Source organism: Diadema antillarum, unplaced genomic scaffold (genome assembly GCF_040938485.1).
Source record: "Diadema antillarum isolate AM-2024a unplaced genomic scaffold, OU_Dant_1.0 seq00001106_RagTag, whole genome shotgun sequence".
NCBI classification, from domain to species: Eukaryota; Metazoa; Echinodermata; class Echinoidea; order Diadematoida; family Diadematidae; genus Diadema; species Diadema antillarum.
The window spans coordinates 411,844-430,302 of record NW_027271922.1 but is presented as its reverse complement, the minus strand read 5'-3'; the positions used below and the strand labels follow the sequence as shown (position 1 = coordinate 430,302).

Sequence of the window (18,459 nt, the reverse complement as noted above, 5' to 3'; positions counted from 1 at the left end):
CGGTCTGTATGCTTGTGCGTGTGTGCGTGAGCAATAATGGGACTACAATACTTTGCGGAATGTGATACATTCAACAACGCAGTCATTGAGGAACATTGTAAATTTTCCTTACATGGATTATGATATGACGGTGTGAAACGATCGACAAATTATATACTGTCAGCAACATAAGGTGAATGGCATAACAATAAAATGCGAGCGAGCGAAGCGAGCGAGCTTGAAATTTTGATATTCTACAGTTCCAAAACTGGAGTTTTAATTGTAGCTATATATTTCGCTTTGGAAATAAATGGGGGCGCATCGGGCGCAACTGCTGGCAATTATTGGCAGCAACATTAGGAGAATGGCATAACGATTCAATGCGAGCGAGCGAATCGAGCAAGCTTGAAAATTTTGACATTCTACAGTCCCCAAACTGGAGTTTGTAGCTATATCTTTCACTTTGGAAATTAATGGGGCGGCGCATCGGGCGCAACTGCTGGCAAGTACTGGTAGCAACATTAGGAGAATGGCATAACGATTCAATGCGAGCGAGCAAAGCGAGCGAGCTTGAGAATTTTGACATTTTACAGTCCCACAACTCCCGTTTGTAGCTATATCTTTCGCTTTGGAAATTAAGGGGGGGCATCGGGCAAAACTGCTGGCAATTACTGGCAGCAACGTTAGGAGAGTGGCATAATGATTCAATGCGAGCGAGCGAAGCGAGCGAGCTTGAAAATTTTGACATGTTACAGTCCCAAAACTCCCTTTTGTAACTATACCTTTCGCTTTGGAAATTAAGGGGGGGGGGGCATCGGGCGCAACTGCTGGCAATTACTGGCAGCAACATTAGGAGAGTGGCATAACGATTGAATGCGAGCGAGCGAAGCGAGCGAGCTTGAAAATTTTGACATTTTACAGTCCCAAAACTCCCATTTATAGCTATATTTATCTTTCGCTTTGGGAATATGGGTGGGGGCATCGGGCGCAACTACTGGCAATTACTGTCAGCAACATTAGGAGAATGGCATAACGATTCAATGCGAGCGAGCGCAGCGAGCGAGCTTGAAAATTTTGACATTCTAGAGTCCAACAACTATCGTCGTAGCTATGTTTTTCGCTTTAGAAATTAAGGGGGAGGCGCACCGGGCTCAACTGCTGGATGCGAGCGAGAGAAGCGAGCGAGCTTGAAAATTTTGACATTTTACAGTCCAAAAGCTGCCGTTTGTAGCCAATTTTTTCCCCTTTTATTCATATATATACATATTTATTTTATTTTCTTTGTTTATTAATTTATTTTTATCATTATTATTATTTTTATTTTTTTTTTTTGGGGGGGGCTTTTTGGGGGGGCAAAAATGCGTTTTGCCCCCCCACTTTTTGGATTGGGGGGGCGGCCGCCCCCCCCTGCCCCCCCACTTCCGGCGCCTATGCCTTTACTCTGATCACAAAGATAATCCCTAAAGCTACTACCATTTGTAGTTTCATGTATGTTACTTGCCAAATTTGGACCCACATTTACAAAAAAAAAAAAGTTATTAAAAACCTGCCCGATCTCCTCTGCAGAAGAAACTCCAGTCCTCCTTCCATTGCTATCCAAACACAGCTTTTCAACCTGGGTAACCTTTGATTAACTGTTGCCACTATAAAGGAGAGTATTTATCACTTTCCGGGTCTGGCCAGTGTCATTTTTATGAGTCATAAATAAACTACCTATTTTATAGTCCCTCTTCGCTTTTCTCAGAACATTTGTCAGTACGTTCCGATACTTCTTATATTTTTCCACATGCTGTAGCTGGTGATTAGATGAAATCATTTTAGAATAAAGCATATGTTTCCTTCGGATTGATTTCAATATAGCTTTAGTTATCCATGGATTCCTTGCCCCTTCTGTTTCACAAAACAAGTTCAAAATTGGAGCATGCTTATCACAAATGGTTCCAAAAGTTTTAGAAAAAATATCATAAGCATCATTACATTTGTTCCATTTTCAACATTACTCCAGTCTTGAGCAGAAAGCTCCTCACAAAAACTGACCTTATTATGATATCTATAATTTCTTTTAAATGTGTTCTGTTTATAATTTTGTTTCTTTAACTCATCCTCAAATATAGCATAAATAGGGAAATGATCAGAAATATCAGTATCTATTGTACCAGAATGAACACATTTTGAACTAAAATTTGCGTATAAAAATACAATTCGTCATGATCAATCAAAGAACTCGAGAAGTTATTTACCCTTGTCGGAACCTCAATAAGTTGCTGAAATTGCATACACTGTAAAGCTGTGATAAAATCATCTCCTCTACTACCTGGATTTATAGCATTAATGTTCAAATCACCCATCAAAACACACATCATTCTATCTACTCTCAAATTCTCAAGTGTACCAAGTAAACTTTCTTGAAATTCTAATACATCTGTATTTGGTTTTCTGTAAATTATGCCAATAAGAAATGTCTGCTTTTCAAATGATGCTTCAATCCAAAGAGACTCAGCATGATTTACTTCTAAGCTCGGATTCAATACTTTGTATGGTATAGATGAATGAATATATGCACCAACACCTCCCCCTCTTTGATGAGCTTCACGACACTTTACTTCTAATGAGTATCCTTGTAGACCTAACATATGTGGCAAGGAGACATTCCAAACTTCGGATAACACAATTACATGAAATTTTGTTTGTAACGAATATTCATACAGAATCGTAATCCACCAATATTTTTTGGTAAGGACAAGTTCAGTAAAATCCTTATTTTGATTGGCGGAGCATGAGAAACTCTGGCCACTGACTGTTACCATAATTATGGTGATTACCACTAGTATAGAGACTAACAACCTGTCAGGGCTGACAACTTTTATGAAACGGTGACAGCCAAAGCATCGATTTTTGATGTTTTATTGACACTCCTTTCAACCTTTGAACCCCGCTGTCACCGAACACAAGCTAGCGCGTGACTTGTATCCCGCCATGGCAGTATTTTATCACTGTTCCATGTACAATGAGCATTCAAAGAAGGGTTAGTTACCAGCTCGCATTAGAATCGCACGAGTTTCAATCTTCGTGGTAGCGGGTACATCACAGCAATGATCACGCCATTTAGCTGTGGATCACACCCGTCTTGTCTCGCCCGTGCACCTGCCTGCCAAGTCGCCGGTAATTTTGAGGTGAGGCGTACCGTCTAAATTACTTGTATTAGAATGTGTATTGTTGACAAGCACAATAAAATATAGCCCTGCGGTTCTCGTCAGCATTGCAGCAGCAAAGAAGCCGGTTCTTTTATCAGAGTGCCGAGTGAGACATAAAATTTTTGTGAATTGTGTGAGTCTCATGCTCACATTGACCGTGGTTTCAACATGTTCAAAGATCGGTCTGTATCTGTCCGTCGGGGAATGTTCCGCGGAGACTGCGTCTGGCTTCACGGATCCCCTCCGTGTCTACGGAGGTCAGCGTGAATGGCAAAATATAAAAGAGTCCTCCGGACAGACGGATCTTTCATAGTAATGTCAAACAGCTTTTCTCCATCGATTGTACTTGCCGCCGAGACGAAATTATCATTCACAGACTCAGAATGGGTCGTGCTCGACTCCATGCTTTCTTACACTTAAGTCACAAACACCCTAATTAATGGCCTTTGTCATACCTGCAACTCCCCAGAAACTGCGATAAATTACTGCACACGATTCCTAAAACAACGTACAGCATTAGCACAAAGATTACATAAATCTACCCTGCAGCTGTCTGATCTTTTCTCGAACCAGCAGTCCATGGACCACCTGCTTCAATATGTAAAGGACACAAACCAGTATTTTACAATTTGATATTAGACTCTATGCCACTAAACACTACCTACATTAATTATACCTAGTAACGTTAGGTCTGATGTTTGTAGAGGTCTCAACGACTGAATTCTTTCATACCAACTCACTGGGAGAACTCCATACGCATGTACCATCGATATACTCAACGTCGTCTTTGCTCTATTCCGGTACCACCGTCATATTGAACGCCATCCTTAGTTCTATATCTCTATTTTTTCTCTTCTTCTACACTTGCATATCTGCACTTTTCTCTCGGGTTAGCATCATCAATGGCTCGTGACCGACGGTAACGCTTCTTTTTTAATTGTGATCCATTTTCACATCCCATGCATGTAACCTTGGTAACGGGCTGACTCTATGTCAGAGAGAGGAGCTCAGCACCCTCCACCCCCCTAGCTGTCTGTTTTCTCCATTCTGTCTTCACCCTTTCCGCTATTCTTCTATCATCAATTCTCTTCCACGATGTCTCTGCCTACTAGGCTAATAGTAATATAACACCTAGGCCGATAGGACAACTAGAGGCGCCTGCCCCCGGGAAAGGCCAAGACATCACCGGCGTCGACGGGCGGGTCCTATAGTATACCTGCTTTGCCGACGGGAACGGCGTAACCCTGCATTTCTCTCGATGCAGGAGTACAAACATTGTAGGCAGATGACATCATTTCCGGAACCCTGTCCCCTTTCCTTCCTATCATCACTTGTAAATATAAAAATAAATGTAATTGTTTTTTTTTTGTGTAAATAATTAGAAGTAGTTTAGGTTTTTATAATTAAATTTAAGGGTATATTTGAATAATTATATTTTTTGGAGCAAATTGCTCACCCGGCAGAGAGCTCCAGAATCCAAAAGAACAACAACAACAACGGATCTTTCTGTCTAATGCTCACACTGCGACCAGCCCGAACATGGTAGCATGCGTGATCTGGCTGGCTGCCACACACAATCAATCTATAGCTAAGCAGTAACTGTGTACAACAGACAAAGGCCAGGAGCGCCCCGGGGTAAGGGTTGGCCCGATCCCGACCAGACGCTGTTAGTGTTAGTACGCTGTACCTGTGCTGCTACTTACAGCGACTGGGCTATATAGTTAGGGTAAGCAGGGGCGGATCCAAGAATTCTGTAAGGGGGGGGGGGGGGCGCAACTAATATTTCTGGTGCCACTTCCGGGTTTCATTTCATTTTTTTTCTTTTTATTTCTTTTGTTTTTAACAAAAAAATAAAGGGTAGGGGGCGTGCGCCGGTTGCGCCCCCCTCTGGATCCGCCACTGGTAAAGGTATTCCATAGACTAAGTCATGAGGATGAAGATATTTAGTCTATATCATGAGCCTAAATCCTGTCCTACAACTAGATCTAGATCAGATAGGGGCTTCCGTGAAAGCAGACGTCTCCTTAGATTAGAACATATCCCCGATAATAGATAATAAATTTAATAGATAAGTTCTACAGACTGATTTTTCGGTCAACGTTTGATACTTGCAGAAACCACTTTTAACACTGTTCAGTGTTCTACTAAATTTACTGGTACTGGTAGTTTAGGGGCCTTCTTACTAGTGTTGTGCGTCAGTGTTTAGTAATTCCTAATCAATATGTAAAAATGACTGCATGGAACTTGCTGGAAGAATACGTGTGAATGTTAACAAACAGTTTACCAGTACCAAGTAACTTCATAGATGCACCCAGTGTATACAGTTTTGAAATTGGTTTAGATAAGTTTTGGGATGATGAACCCATCAAGTTTGATGCCACTCCACCTGGCCATGACCCAACTTCCTTCAAGAAGGATCAAATCTTGATCTGAATATTGGAGGCTTACAAAGCCTGCATTCTGAATCATCGATACTATAGGTAGGCCTATAAGTGTAAATACATTGTTCCGTATATCCATCAGTATTGATTCCATAGGTAGAGATCAGAGATCATTCTCTAAGGACACTTTTCAGCTCATCAATAGCATGACTCCTAAACTTCCTCTTGAGTCTACAATGATCAGAATATGTTCTTTTGTCTTTAAATGACAGGGGACTCTCCTTTGGTCAATCCATTACTACTAGGGCTGATGAAACTTGCACCATGCGTTGCCTGGTGATAGGGGGCTGTGGCTTTCTCGGCAAGCACATTGTGGAAGCTCTTCTAGCCAGAGGTCACGAGGTCAGTGCATTTGACATCCGGAAGACCTTTGAGAATGACAAGGTCAGAATCTTCATTGGAGATCTGTGCAGTGCCAAGGTAAGGCTATGTGGATCTGGTTCTGGAATCGTGTGAGTGCGTTATGATTGTGTGTAGACTATGCAGATGGAGGGAACTATGACCATGGCTGCAATGCAACCATACTTGGTCAAAAAGAGCAATAATGTTTCAGGTGAAGAGGGATGTGTTAGTATTTTGAATCTTGCATTGTACCTGTCCCTAGACGTTTATAAGGATGATCATCTTAATTTTTAGTACTGTGACTTACCGGGTATCATGATACAAGGCTGAAGAGTTCTATGTTATTTTAACTCTTTATGTGCCACGTTCGCACGTCCGGCTCAGTCGACGGCGTGCCAACTTCGCATATTTTGCTCAACAAACAAAGCCGCCAAAACCGATCGATAAATTGCTAATCCCGCGGTACAATCAAAGCGTTTCTCGCGCTTTTGTTCCTCTCACACACGGCTTGCATTCTGTGTGGTGATTGACTATCAGGTGGTGTTTCCAACTAGATTTGCGTGTACATTCTAAGTTTCTGTCACTATTTTATGTGCAAAAGTCATGCCTTTACAGTAATGTAGCAACTAGTAATTCAAAAGAAATATTGAAAATAGAATTGTTATACATTGTATATGCAGGCAAAGTTTGGCATTCCTCTTTAACTTTGCTCACTATTATGTCCAGCTAATTACAGAAATTTGTATAAGTTATACAAATTGGAAAAACAGAATTATTTCTCAAAGCATGAGTACCTTCGTGTCTCAGAATAATGTGGCACACAGGGGGTTTCCACCATGGCACATAAAGAGTTAAAGGACAATCAATTGAATAAACATGACTTCGTCTATGATGTACATGTGTTCTTACTGTAAACGTGGAAATTTTCGCGTTGTTGAAATTTTTGCGCATTTCGCGCAACCAGAAGCTACCGCCAAAATAAAAGCACATGAATATTTTTGCATGCCATATGTTCCAGTACTTGATGTCTTGATACCGCGAAACTCTTCTTACACGGCCAAGCGCGAAAAATTAGTCGCGTGAAAATATCCACTTTTACAGTATTATAAAATGCCTTTCTCCTGAGTATTATTAAATAAATAATTGAATTCTGAGATGAGAAAACAAGCTTATCAAATTATTTTAGGTTGAGATCTTTATATCATCAATGTTGATTATGATATTTATTCTCTGAAGAATTGAAGAACATCTTAGGGGTAAAGGAACTGTGATCTTTTTTCAATATTAAGTTTTCATTATATGATTATCAGCACATGGAAACACAATAACATGTATGTTAAATCATACTCTTAAGTCTTCATCTAAAGGGGTGTTTCTTTTTCCTTTCATTGTCTATTCCAGGACCTGGAGCCAGCGCTGCAAGGAGTGGATGTTGTGTTCCACGTTGCCTCGCCATCTCCTCTCAGTAACAACAAGTGAGCTGTGCAAGATGAATTGAATTCTTCAGTGACAGATTAATTAATATGAGAGCTGAAATTAATTGAGGGTACATTTTGTGTTCAATTCCTCATGAAAACTGACAGCATGTGCAGAAATCTATAGTGAGCCTGCTTTTTTTGTATGTCAGTCACTTCAAAAGTTTGAATTCTGGGAACAATTTTATTGTAACTATTGTTTACACTTTGTATATTTAACAATACTTAAACATTGATTATACTGATTATCATTCTTATTGGTTGTTTATATCCCTATCTCATGTTTTATAGCTATTGTGAAGCATTAAACCTAGGTTTTTGTTTCATCTGGAAATGGTAGATAAGGCCTTTAAATCCACTACAAGAGAAGTGCCATACAATCCCAACTTACCACACAGAGAGTCATTATTTTGGTGGATGAAACTGGCTGACTGGCTGACGTGATGCGGTATTGTTTCTTCCAGTCTTGCGTTTACACAGAGCTATTGTATCTTTGTGTTTCATTTGAAGGGAGCTCTTCTACAAGGTGAACTATCATGGAACACAGAGTGTCATTGCTGCTAGCAAGGCTACAGGAGTGAAGGTAAGATTGTTGATGTTCCACACAGTATCTCCTGTAAAGGGTTAGTATCGTATTGTTTGAGGTGAGGATTCAGCTTTTAACTATTTGCGAGATACTTAGAAACCACTTTATGAAATGTAAAAAGAGCGTACAATTCTAAGAGGAGTTCAAAGTTCATTTGATGAAAATCGGCTTTGAAATGCAGACCTCCCAACCATAAACAAAGTAAAATAAAGCAATCCTAGTTTCAAAACTGATTTTGAGCAAATGAACTTTGAATTCCTCTCAGAATTGTATGCTCTTTCACATTTCATAAGAAGTTTCTCTTCTAAAAAAAAAAAAAAAAAAAAGTTGGAACCCAGAAGACCCATCTCACCCAAAACTGTACCATCCCTATAAAGGAGAAATGAAATCCAAATGTACAACTGTATGTGTAAACTGAGGGATTGCAGCAATATTTGTAAAACATGTCAGCAAAGTTTGATGAAAATTGGACAATCTGTTTTAAAGTTAAAATAAAAAAATTTAGTGTAGCCACGCTAGATGAGAAGACCAGTATAACACTTTGTGGCATCACATATTGAAAACAATGAAAGGAAAATTCAATTTTTAGCATAATGAAAGAGCATTTGACCTACCTCTTGCAGAAAGCAGTTATAATAGTAACACCCTTTACATGTCTGAAACAAGTTGAGGGGATTTGTACTTTTCTTAAAAATGATAAAATTATGCAGAATTTTCTGTACATTTTCTTTATATACGTGTGTTGTATGACCCCATCAATAAATATCTTGCATGCTTTCCAATCCTGTCCACACATCTCTCAGAGGCTCGTCCTGACCAGCACTGCCAGTGTGGTGTACGAAGGAGTCGACATTAAGAATGGGGGCGAGGACCTGCCTTACGCCCGCACACCCATGGACTCTTATGTCGAGACAAAGATCCTTCAGGAGCAGGTCAGACGCAATTGCTCTTTGATGACTTTGGCACGATGAGCACATTGGGGTTTTTTTTGGCAGGAATTTTCGTATTGATTTGGGAAAGAAACAGATATTGTCATGATTAGTGGCTAAATATCATTGGATAATTTTGTTGGTTGATCATGCATACACCTAGAATAGATTTTAATTGTGGGAATAAGCAAACAAATTTGAGAAAGGCTATAAGATCACTAAACTTTGTTCAAGATTATGATTGCATATTTGTGTATGAGGATGATGAGAATAATTTGATTGTCATTATACTGGTTGCAAACAGATTTTGTTCATCTGCATTTCTCTTGCACACAGTTGACAGGATGTCTATTCTCACATCACATTATATATACATCAACGTATGCTGTTTTGGCATTGGAAGTTCTGTTTGCAAACTTGGAAAAAAAAAACCGCATTTGGTTAGATGTAAGACGTAGATGTACCTTTGCAAAGCAACTGAAATAGAAGAAAGTGAAAAAGCAGAGGCGGGCAGTGAAAGAATGATGAATTTCATAGCAATAAGTCAGTGAGTACTAACAGTAATAAGTTCTTCCTGACCACTTACATGTTACACCAGAATCGTATTGCCCACATCAAGACCATTTTACTTGCTTTTGATTGAGTAGTATGATTTAAGCTTGTGCAGGTCATCACGAGGATATTGCCATTGAGGCCAGCAAACAATATTTTGACGATCATTCAGTCTGCACAGAGTAGCATAATTACCATCCTCAGTTATTTTGTTCTTCCATTTCAACAGGTGGTTCTCGATGCAAACAATCCAGAAGAAGAGTTCTACACAGCGGCTATCAGACCGCACTCTATCTTCGGCCCCGGTGATGTACACATGGTACCCACTCTGGTGCAGACCGCCAAGGCTGGCAAGACCAAGTTCATAATAGGGTGAGTCACATCTAGCAAAAAACATGCAAGTCTTACATTAAATGAGAAGATATTCTTGTATTGTCTGTTTCAATTGAAGCATCTGCTGTCTTCCAGTATCAGATTCCAGCATTTATTAACAGTTTTATGGCACTTTCAGACACACAGAGTTATCGTATATTCATATGATGTATAGATATACAACGTTTTGATATGAGAGCATTCAGACACAGCACCCCGTAAAATTGTAATCGTATCAGAGCATTCAGACCTAGCACACAAGCGATATTTCTTGAGAAGACGTGAATCTCTTCCATGCGCAGTACGTACATTATTCTCAAGAAATTCTTGGCACAATTTTTTTTTTTTTTTAAACAGGCGGATGAATAATCAAAATTTTTTGAAAAAGTTTCTGTGGTGGAAGGGGAATTCACCCCAATGGAATGAATGATAAGCGGAATTACTTAAATGAAGAAATCTGTGATTGTTTTGTCATTTCAGAAATGGTGAAAACCTGGTGGACTTCACCTTTGTGGAGAATGTTGTTCATGGTCACATACTTGCCGCTGAAAAACTACAATCTGACCCTGCAGCAATAGGAGGAAAGGTATATTAAGTTAACATCATCCGAACTACAGAGACTCCAACTCTCCCGTTTTCGACGGGAGATCTCCCGCCGAAAACCCATTTTTGCAAAATCTCCCGTTCTCCCGCTGGAGATTTGATTTCTCCCGCCCTGGCTCTGTGTCTCCCGGTGGAAAGGATTTCTTACTTATTTCTATCGTATGTTGAAAAAATAAGCCTTAGATAGCACCAGAGAACATCTAGAATCCTAGGAACCTCGCGCTTCGCACACATCAAGTTGGAGTCTCCCGTTTGCTAGGGGTTTCAGGCGGGAGAATCTCCAGATCAGAAGGTGCTTGGGGTTGGAGTCTCTGGAACTATTACCATTCATTGTGAGTTGTTTAGGCTTACATTGACAGAGAACTTGCAAGCGTCACAGTGTAGAGATACTGTGGTCCTCTGGTTTGCATGGGTGTGTTATTTAACATACCACATATGCCCAGCTAATGATGGCTGGATAGCCTCACTCAGCAAATAGTCATCATGACACTCTGCTTTATTGGAGCAAAACAGTTGGCCAGAGGTATTATCCTCAAGCAAGAAATTTCATCCAGACTGCTCCTTTCTATCCTGGTGGATGTAAATGGGGTATCTGGGAGACTTTTCATAGTACTGGTTCAGGTGAGGATTCATCTTTGAACGTTTTGCAAGATACTTGGAAACTACTTTAAGAAATTGTAAAGAGCATACATATTGTGAGAGGAATTCAAAGTTTATTCAATGAAAATCGGTTTTGAAGTGGCTGAGATATCCAAACACAAAGTAAAACAAAGCAATCCTAGTAAAAGGTGGGTCCCCCTTTTGTTAGGATCACTTTCTTTTTGTGGATATCTTAGTCATTTCTAAACCAATTTCCATCAAATAAACTTTGAATTCCTCGAGAATTATATGCTCTTTCATATTTCATTAAGAGATATCTCATTATCTTAAAAAAAAAAATTACCATCAAAATACATTGGAAACCTGAAGCCCCACCTCAACCAAAACTGTACCGTCCCTTTGATATGTGGAATGATCTTCAACAGAATCCCATAGTTGAAGGTGAGGAGTACTGAGGATGTCCCAACTGACCAGGATGTATAATCACTGTTCGGTCATGCAAATTAGCCAGTGTTTATAAATTGAAACAGTGTGCACTTGTAACATTACCGCTGGAAGGATCTCCTGCTTTCCATCATTGGGATTACCCAGAGATTTTCACGCAGTATCATGGAATTTTTCTCAGAACAAGTACCATGAAAGTTGCTTTATATGAGTAAACATTTTGTGGGCAAGTGTTGTTGTGTTTTTTTCTTCTCACATGTACTAATTTGGACATACGTTTACTGATGATAGTAACCACACATACACACACACCAAATGTTTGTATGATATTTAAAGTTATTATATGTCAGCAAAGTTAAACCTGTACAAATATGACAAGGAAAATGACTGTCCCCTGAGATAAAAAAGTGCTTGATGGTCAAAAAATTATATGCTGTGGAATGCGGCATGCACTGAATTCTCTTGCAACAAAGCAGCAATAGTGCACTGTATCGCTCAGTGCTTGCAGAGGGAGTATGGAGTAAAGAGTTATACAGTAGCAATATCTTGTCAGGTAGAAGACTACAGGCTCTAGAACTCCCCATTAGGTTGGAACTTTTCCTGAGCTCTTATACAACACAGCATCCAAAAATGATAAATCTCTCTAGAAGGGATATATTTTATTAGCTACCAGGTCTGTTTGTTTGTTTGTTCATTGTTGTTGTGGGGATTTTTGCCCATTGTGGGTTGACAGGTTGAGTTGTTGTATTGTGCCTTCTCTTTTTGGCAGGCATTCTTCATCACCAATGATGAACCGGTTCCATTCTGGTCTGTCCTGACGCGCATCCTCGTGGGCCTGGGTTACGATGCCCCCAAGTACCACCTCCCCTACATGCTTATCTACATCATCGCCCTGCTTGTGCACTTTTTCTGCATGCTGCTCAAGCCCTTTGTCACCATCAACCCGACCTTCACGCCATCCAAGGTCGCCCTCGCTGGAACGTACCACTACTATAGTTGTGAGAGGGCCAAGACACTCTTGGGCTACAAGCCAATTGTCAGCCTTGACGAAGCTCTACAGAGGACAATAGAAAGCTTCCATCATTTGAGAAAAGGTGCCTAGCTCTACTTGGGGACAGTTCCTATAAAAAGAAAAAAAATGTGGCTTTCACATGCATCATTCGTTGAGCTACGGCAAGATTATGTTATGTATTTCTCCTCAAAATGTCATATATGATACAGTGGACTCCAGTTATAACGAAAGCCTTGGGACCAGCAATTTTCTGTCATTATATCGAAATTTTGTTACAACCCAACAAATAAACAATAAAGAACAAAGAGAGGATAATTTTGCGGCCTGAATTTTTACTTTGTTGTAACCTGAATTTTGTTATAACTGTGTTAGTTATAACGGGAGTGCACTGTACATTTTTGTGGTGAGAGTTATTTCTTGGACTTGCTGAGAGCAACACTGCAATATGCAGGGGCCTAGTGTACTTGATTCATTGTGTGTGTCTGTTTTTGCAGAGGTACTGTACTATTACGAGTGAAAATTTAGAAGGTACCTGTGATGCCCAGTGCTCCAATATATTTCACAATTTCAAGAAGTCACCTCTGCCATGTGATGAACCTGTCAATTTCACAATATTGGTCATTCTCTTCTGTAACTTTTATTCTCTTTTGTTTTTATTCCACATGCTGACTTATTGTATTTAACTAATAATTCTATATCAGCTGCCCCATTTTTTACCAGTTCATAGCTTACTGTGTAAGTTTGCATGGTAAGGTTGAAATGTTACCCACCACATTAATCTAAATGTATTAGCTCTTGATGGAGTGCAAAATTCATGTGAACATGCAATAGTTACATAGAATTGGAACGTGTATGTTTCAATATTGCAATTACACTGAATTGAAAAAAAAAAACCAACCCCCCCCCAAAAAACCAGAAAACAAAAACAAACCCAAAATCAAAATGCAAATATGATTTTATGCTTCCAATCTTCTGTCAGAGTTGTTCTTGTCATTTTTTTTTTTCATTTTCATCGTATACGAATAAGATGCACATTTGGTGATAGGAAGAGTTATATCTAACACTTAGTATTGTACCATGTCATGCTAACAAGCATGTCAACATTTAAATGAATGAAGATAAACATTGAGTCTGTCTGTGCTTCTTATAATAAGTACCAGCATAGCAAAATTACATCCTTGATATATATCACACCATTAACCTGTGGACCTAAATGAGTTTTATGTTGTCATATCTAACAATTAGTATTGTACCATTTTGCTAAAACAAGCATATCAGTCTTTGAATAAATTCTGATAAATGCTTAGTCTGTTTGTGTAACCCTTTCTTATGAGGAATACCACCAGTACAGTAGAATAACATCCTTGATATATATCACACCTTTAACATGTGGACCTAAAAGACCTTTGATTATGAACAATTTCAGGGGAAGGGGCAAAGATGGTCTCAATTTGCAAGTCTAATATTATAAAATCATTGTACACAGATGCCAGTCCATAATGCCGACTCTAGCTCCGAACGGCTTGGAGGCCTATGTATGGAATAACTATGCATGCATACTTGTCTGTCTGTGATATCGGATGGGCCACTCAAACAAGACTTTAGAAGCTAGTCAGTCCCAACTCCAATCTTGCTGCAAGGTACCCTACTGGACCCTGTTTTACTAACATGGGAACTATGTCAAGCCAGACAATGAACTGGGACAGATTCAGATCAGATCTAGTTGGAAAAGGATAGGTAGACATTTAAAGATGTATTCTAGAATGTGGCAAGTTAGGCATTACATATTGTTCCCACATCGCTTTAATAGTGAAAAAAAAGTTCCTAACTTCTTAGGACTGATTGATCCCAAAATTGTCCCTAAGAGCAGTTGAATTGTTAACCCTAAGTAGGCCGGGCTATTTAGGGCCCCCTCCAGATCTCGGCCGTCGACCGTGCGATCGTGACGAAAATTGCACACACATTGCCTATGATGTAATCTAAAGTACCATGAACTTAATTTTTGAAAAAAAAAAAATCATTTATGCTAAATTATGCTAATTTATGCATAATGATGCATGAAATCAGACAATTTGGTATAAATCACTAAATAAAGCTCAAAACAGGCAAATTTTTTGTGTAAGTATTCTTTTTAGTGTCCTTAGCAAATGTAAGAGAAAAAATTGTGCCATCAGAAAAAATTTCTTAAGTATCTTATTGTTTTTCGAATTTCTTCTGTATTTGTTTGTTTTTTTGACTTTGTTTTTCATTGTTTTTCTGATGAAATTTTGTCCGCGACATTGTTCCGAACAAGAAGATACGTTATTAATTGAATTTAATCAATAAAACCCCAAAATAATCATGCTTTTATGAAATTTGCCTGTAAGCACAGTTTGCATTGAAATTGTACACAAATTCACATTTTTGAGCAATTTTTGGTCCGATATGCACGGACATATTTACGTGCAACTTCGTAACTGCGCTCCCGGGCATCGCAAATTTGGTGTCAAAAGATGCGGGAGACTCGAAAGAAAAAAGTCATGAAACGTCGCGGCGATAGCTTTTCGCAATAGTGATACATTGCGCGGCCTAGTTAAAGGGTTAAGATTGATTTCAATTGAGCTTCTGGTCTGACCTGAGTGTTAAAGGCATAATTTACCATTTGCAGATGAAACAAAAATCCAGCATTAGTGCTTTAAGATAGTTCTAAAATGTGAGTTAGGGATAGAAACAACCACTGCAAAAATTTGAATCCTTATAATCGATGTTAAGTGTTGTTAAATACACAAAATGTGAACAATAGTTATAGTAAAAATGTTTTCAGACTAAACCGTCAAGTTACGGTTTAATGAGGAAACACTGATATATGTATCTCCATATACTTTAGGCTTTATGGTGAAAATTTTATATGGTAGGATGTTTTGTGATGCAACAGACCTACACATATGCATCAAGTGTGATATTTTGAACATTTTTGAAATCACTGTTCCCAAAGGTAAACTGGACCTTTAACCCTTTGTGTGCCCACATTTAAACTTGCTAAGCTTTTTAATCAGTATTCACTAAACCATCCACACTTGACCTAGTTGTAGATTAGCAAGCCCATTCAAGTGTAGCAACGTGCCTCAGCTCAACTGAAAGGCCATTGTGACATAGTAGGGGATTATGGGGTGGGTAGTCTCCTTTCATTGACAATATTACCTGGTCGATTCCAGATATCTGTGCCAGTGGGTGCAGATAACACTCCAGCATGCATGCCATTTGGTGAACAAGGCACAGCAAGGGTTAGTGAAGTAGACTTTGTTAAAAAAAAAAGAAAAGAAAGAAGAAGTACACAGCCAGGATACACAGCCCTTTTTAACGATCAAGTTCAAAATACAAGAGTAACTTGATATTTATTGTGAGGTCGAGTTTAGTCATGTTTCTTAGCGCACCAAATACAGACGTACCTAAAATTAATGAAAAAAAGACAACCATTTACGAAAGTGTTATTAAAATGTGTTGTCAATGAAGATGTATATAGATTATCATATGATATGAATTTCACAATGAAAAAACAAAAATATAAACAGAAATAGTGTCGTAAACATGTTGAGAATGCTGGTCCACTTTACTGATGTTGGTATGATGCCATGTACTGAAGTCTGAATGAGTGAGAAAGTACACAAACCACCAACTGTGCTGTTGGTGTTTCGTATTGTACATGTATGTGCACAGGCAACATTAAAGTGCTAGCATTGGTACAATGTTTCTTTATGAAGTGATTGAATGGTTTGCCTGATTCTTGATGGGCTGAAACTCTTGATTAGTAGTCTGTGAATAATTTCTGAAGGTTACCCCTCCCACACACAGACAAAAGTTTACGTGTCTGAAATTTTCTGGCTTTGTGGTATGCACAGTTGCACAAGACAATCCACACATAGTCTCCTGCCCCTTTCATTCAAATAGAAGTGAAGTGGACAAACAAACAGATGGTGGTGCCGAAAGTAAGGAAAAAATTGTTTCAGGTTCAAGAGGCATTAATTCTGATTTCTTGTCATTAGGGGCGTTAAATTCACATTGTTCCTGTAAATATTGTGCTCAAAATGTTCATAATGTATGAATAAGATGATACATGAAAGTCTATGGCAAAAAAACCCAAACATCCTGAATTTGGTACTCTCATTCTCTACAAATGAAATTTGTGAGATTGCAACTGCTGATCGTACAATGTTAACAAACATGTCGGAAAAAAGTAACCAACGGGAATTGAACCTGTCATTTACTGCTTTCCAGGCAGCGACACTACCACCAGGCTATCCCTGGTTGCCAGCAGTGATGCTATGAACGTGAAACAAATACCCAAGCTCTGTAATTCTGACATTGTTATGTCAAGTAGTCCAAGGCAGACAAGGCATATTAAATGAAAGCAACAACACTACCACCAGGCTATCTCCTGGTTGCCGATAGTGACAAGATGAACTTGCTGGATGAACATGATGAACTACTGGCAACCAGGGATAGCCTGGTGGTTGTGCCACTGCTCGGAAAGCAGTAGAAAACAGGTTCAATTCCCGCTGGTTTCTTTTTTTTCCGATATGTTTGTTAAAAATGTAGATCAGCAGTTGTAATCTTCCAAATTTCATTGGTACAGAGGGCAGACATTCAAAGTTTATTTGATGAAGATCAGGATTGGAATTACTGAAACATCCAAAAACAAAGTAAAACAAAGCGATCGTAATGAAGTGTGGGTCCCACTTTATTAGAATTTCTCTTTTTGGGATATCTCAGCCATTTAAAAACCAATTTTCATCAAATAAATGTTGAATTCCTCATAAAATTACATGCTCTTTCACATTTCATAAGAGGTTTCTCATTATCTCACCAAAAAATGTTAGAAACCTGAAATTAGGTCTCAACCAAAACTATACAATCCCTTTAAATAGTAGTGTACTGGAATGTTCAAATAAGGATGGAAAGTACATACATGTGTACAATTGAGTAACAAGATCGATGCTAGAAAAGATGATAGTACGCGTACACGCACACACACACATACACATACTACAATGCAATTATGCTAGCTATTGATAATGATTATAAATACGAGGAAAACAAAACTTATACAGTACCCACACCAATTATAACAATTTCTTATTTTAGATTTCAAGTTCCCTTACTCTCCTTCCCACGCACGATTAAATTACACAGTGGACAAAGATCACAGTGAAGCTAAAAGATTTGTAATGGAGTGGAAAGGCTGGCCCAGTCTGGATATTTTTTGAGAATCCCAGTTCAGAACTGTGTTCAGCTTAATGTAAATAAATACTGTAAAACATGATATATTCGCGGCATGAATTTTTCGCGAATTAGAGCCGACGGCCTTTTTTGCGGCATGAAATTTTCGCGAACTGCCACTGGCATTCAGTGCATATACAATGTAGTGTACAAAAGAACTTTCGCGAATCTTCACGCTCGCGAAATTCGCGAAATTAAAATGCACGCGAACATTTCTCGTTGTACAGTACACGGTTGAAAAGTCTCGACCAGTGTCAACCATTACCAATCAGCGTAGGACTATATATTCACGGACTGAAACCTATTCGTCATTTTCAGATGTACCCCAGTGGGCAGTGAATGAATTGGGCCACCTGTGAATCCTAATGCTACCGTGTCTTTAAAGACAGCCACACTGCCTCTGTGGTATTGTCCATCATTTGCGCCCAAATGAAACAATACGGCACAGATACTGTTCTGACTACACATACACCACATACATGTACATCCCCAAACTACTGTAGATAATAATTTGTGGGTTTAAGTGTGTAAACCTTTTTTTTTTTTTGAGGAGTGGGATTGCTTTCAATGAACTTCATATAGATATTTGTTGTGCTGTGCCTTCTCTTATACAATTTTGAAATGAAAAAAGATAACTGTGTTCAAGTATATTGACACTCATGTTATTATTCTTT

The 18,459-nt window shown here is 38.9% G+C and overlaps 1 protein-coding gene across 1 annotated transcript; it reads left to right on the top strand.

Moving 5' to 3' along the window:
* Positions 1-3,100: 3,100 nt before the first annotated feature.
* LOC139743798 (sterol-4-alpha-carboxylate 3-dehydrogenase, decarboxylating-like) lies at positions 3,101-12,686 on the top strand. The gene is made up of 8 exons (XM_071654254.1): positions 3,101-3,152; positions 5,827-6,034; positions 7,358-7,431; positions 7,942-8,014; positions 8,821-8,949; positions 9,728-9,870; positions 10,351-10,456; positions 12,287-12,686. The coding sequence occupies exons 2-8, from the start codon at positions 5,879-5,881 to the stop codon at positions 12,617-12,619; spliced, it is 1,014 nt and encodes a 337-aa protein (XP_071510355.1). The 5' UTR covers positions 3,101-3,152; positions 5,827-5,878; the 3' UTR covers positions 12,620-12,686.
* The last annotated feature ends 5,773 nt before the right edge of the window (positions 12,687-18,459 follow it).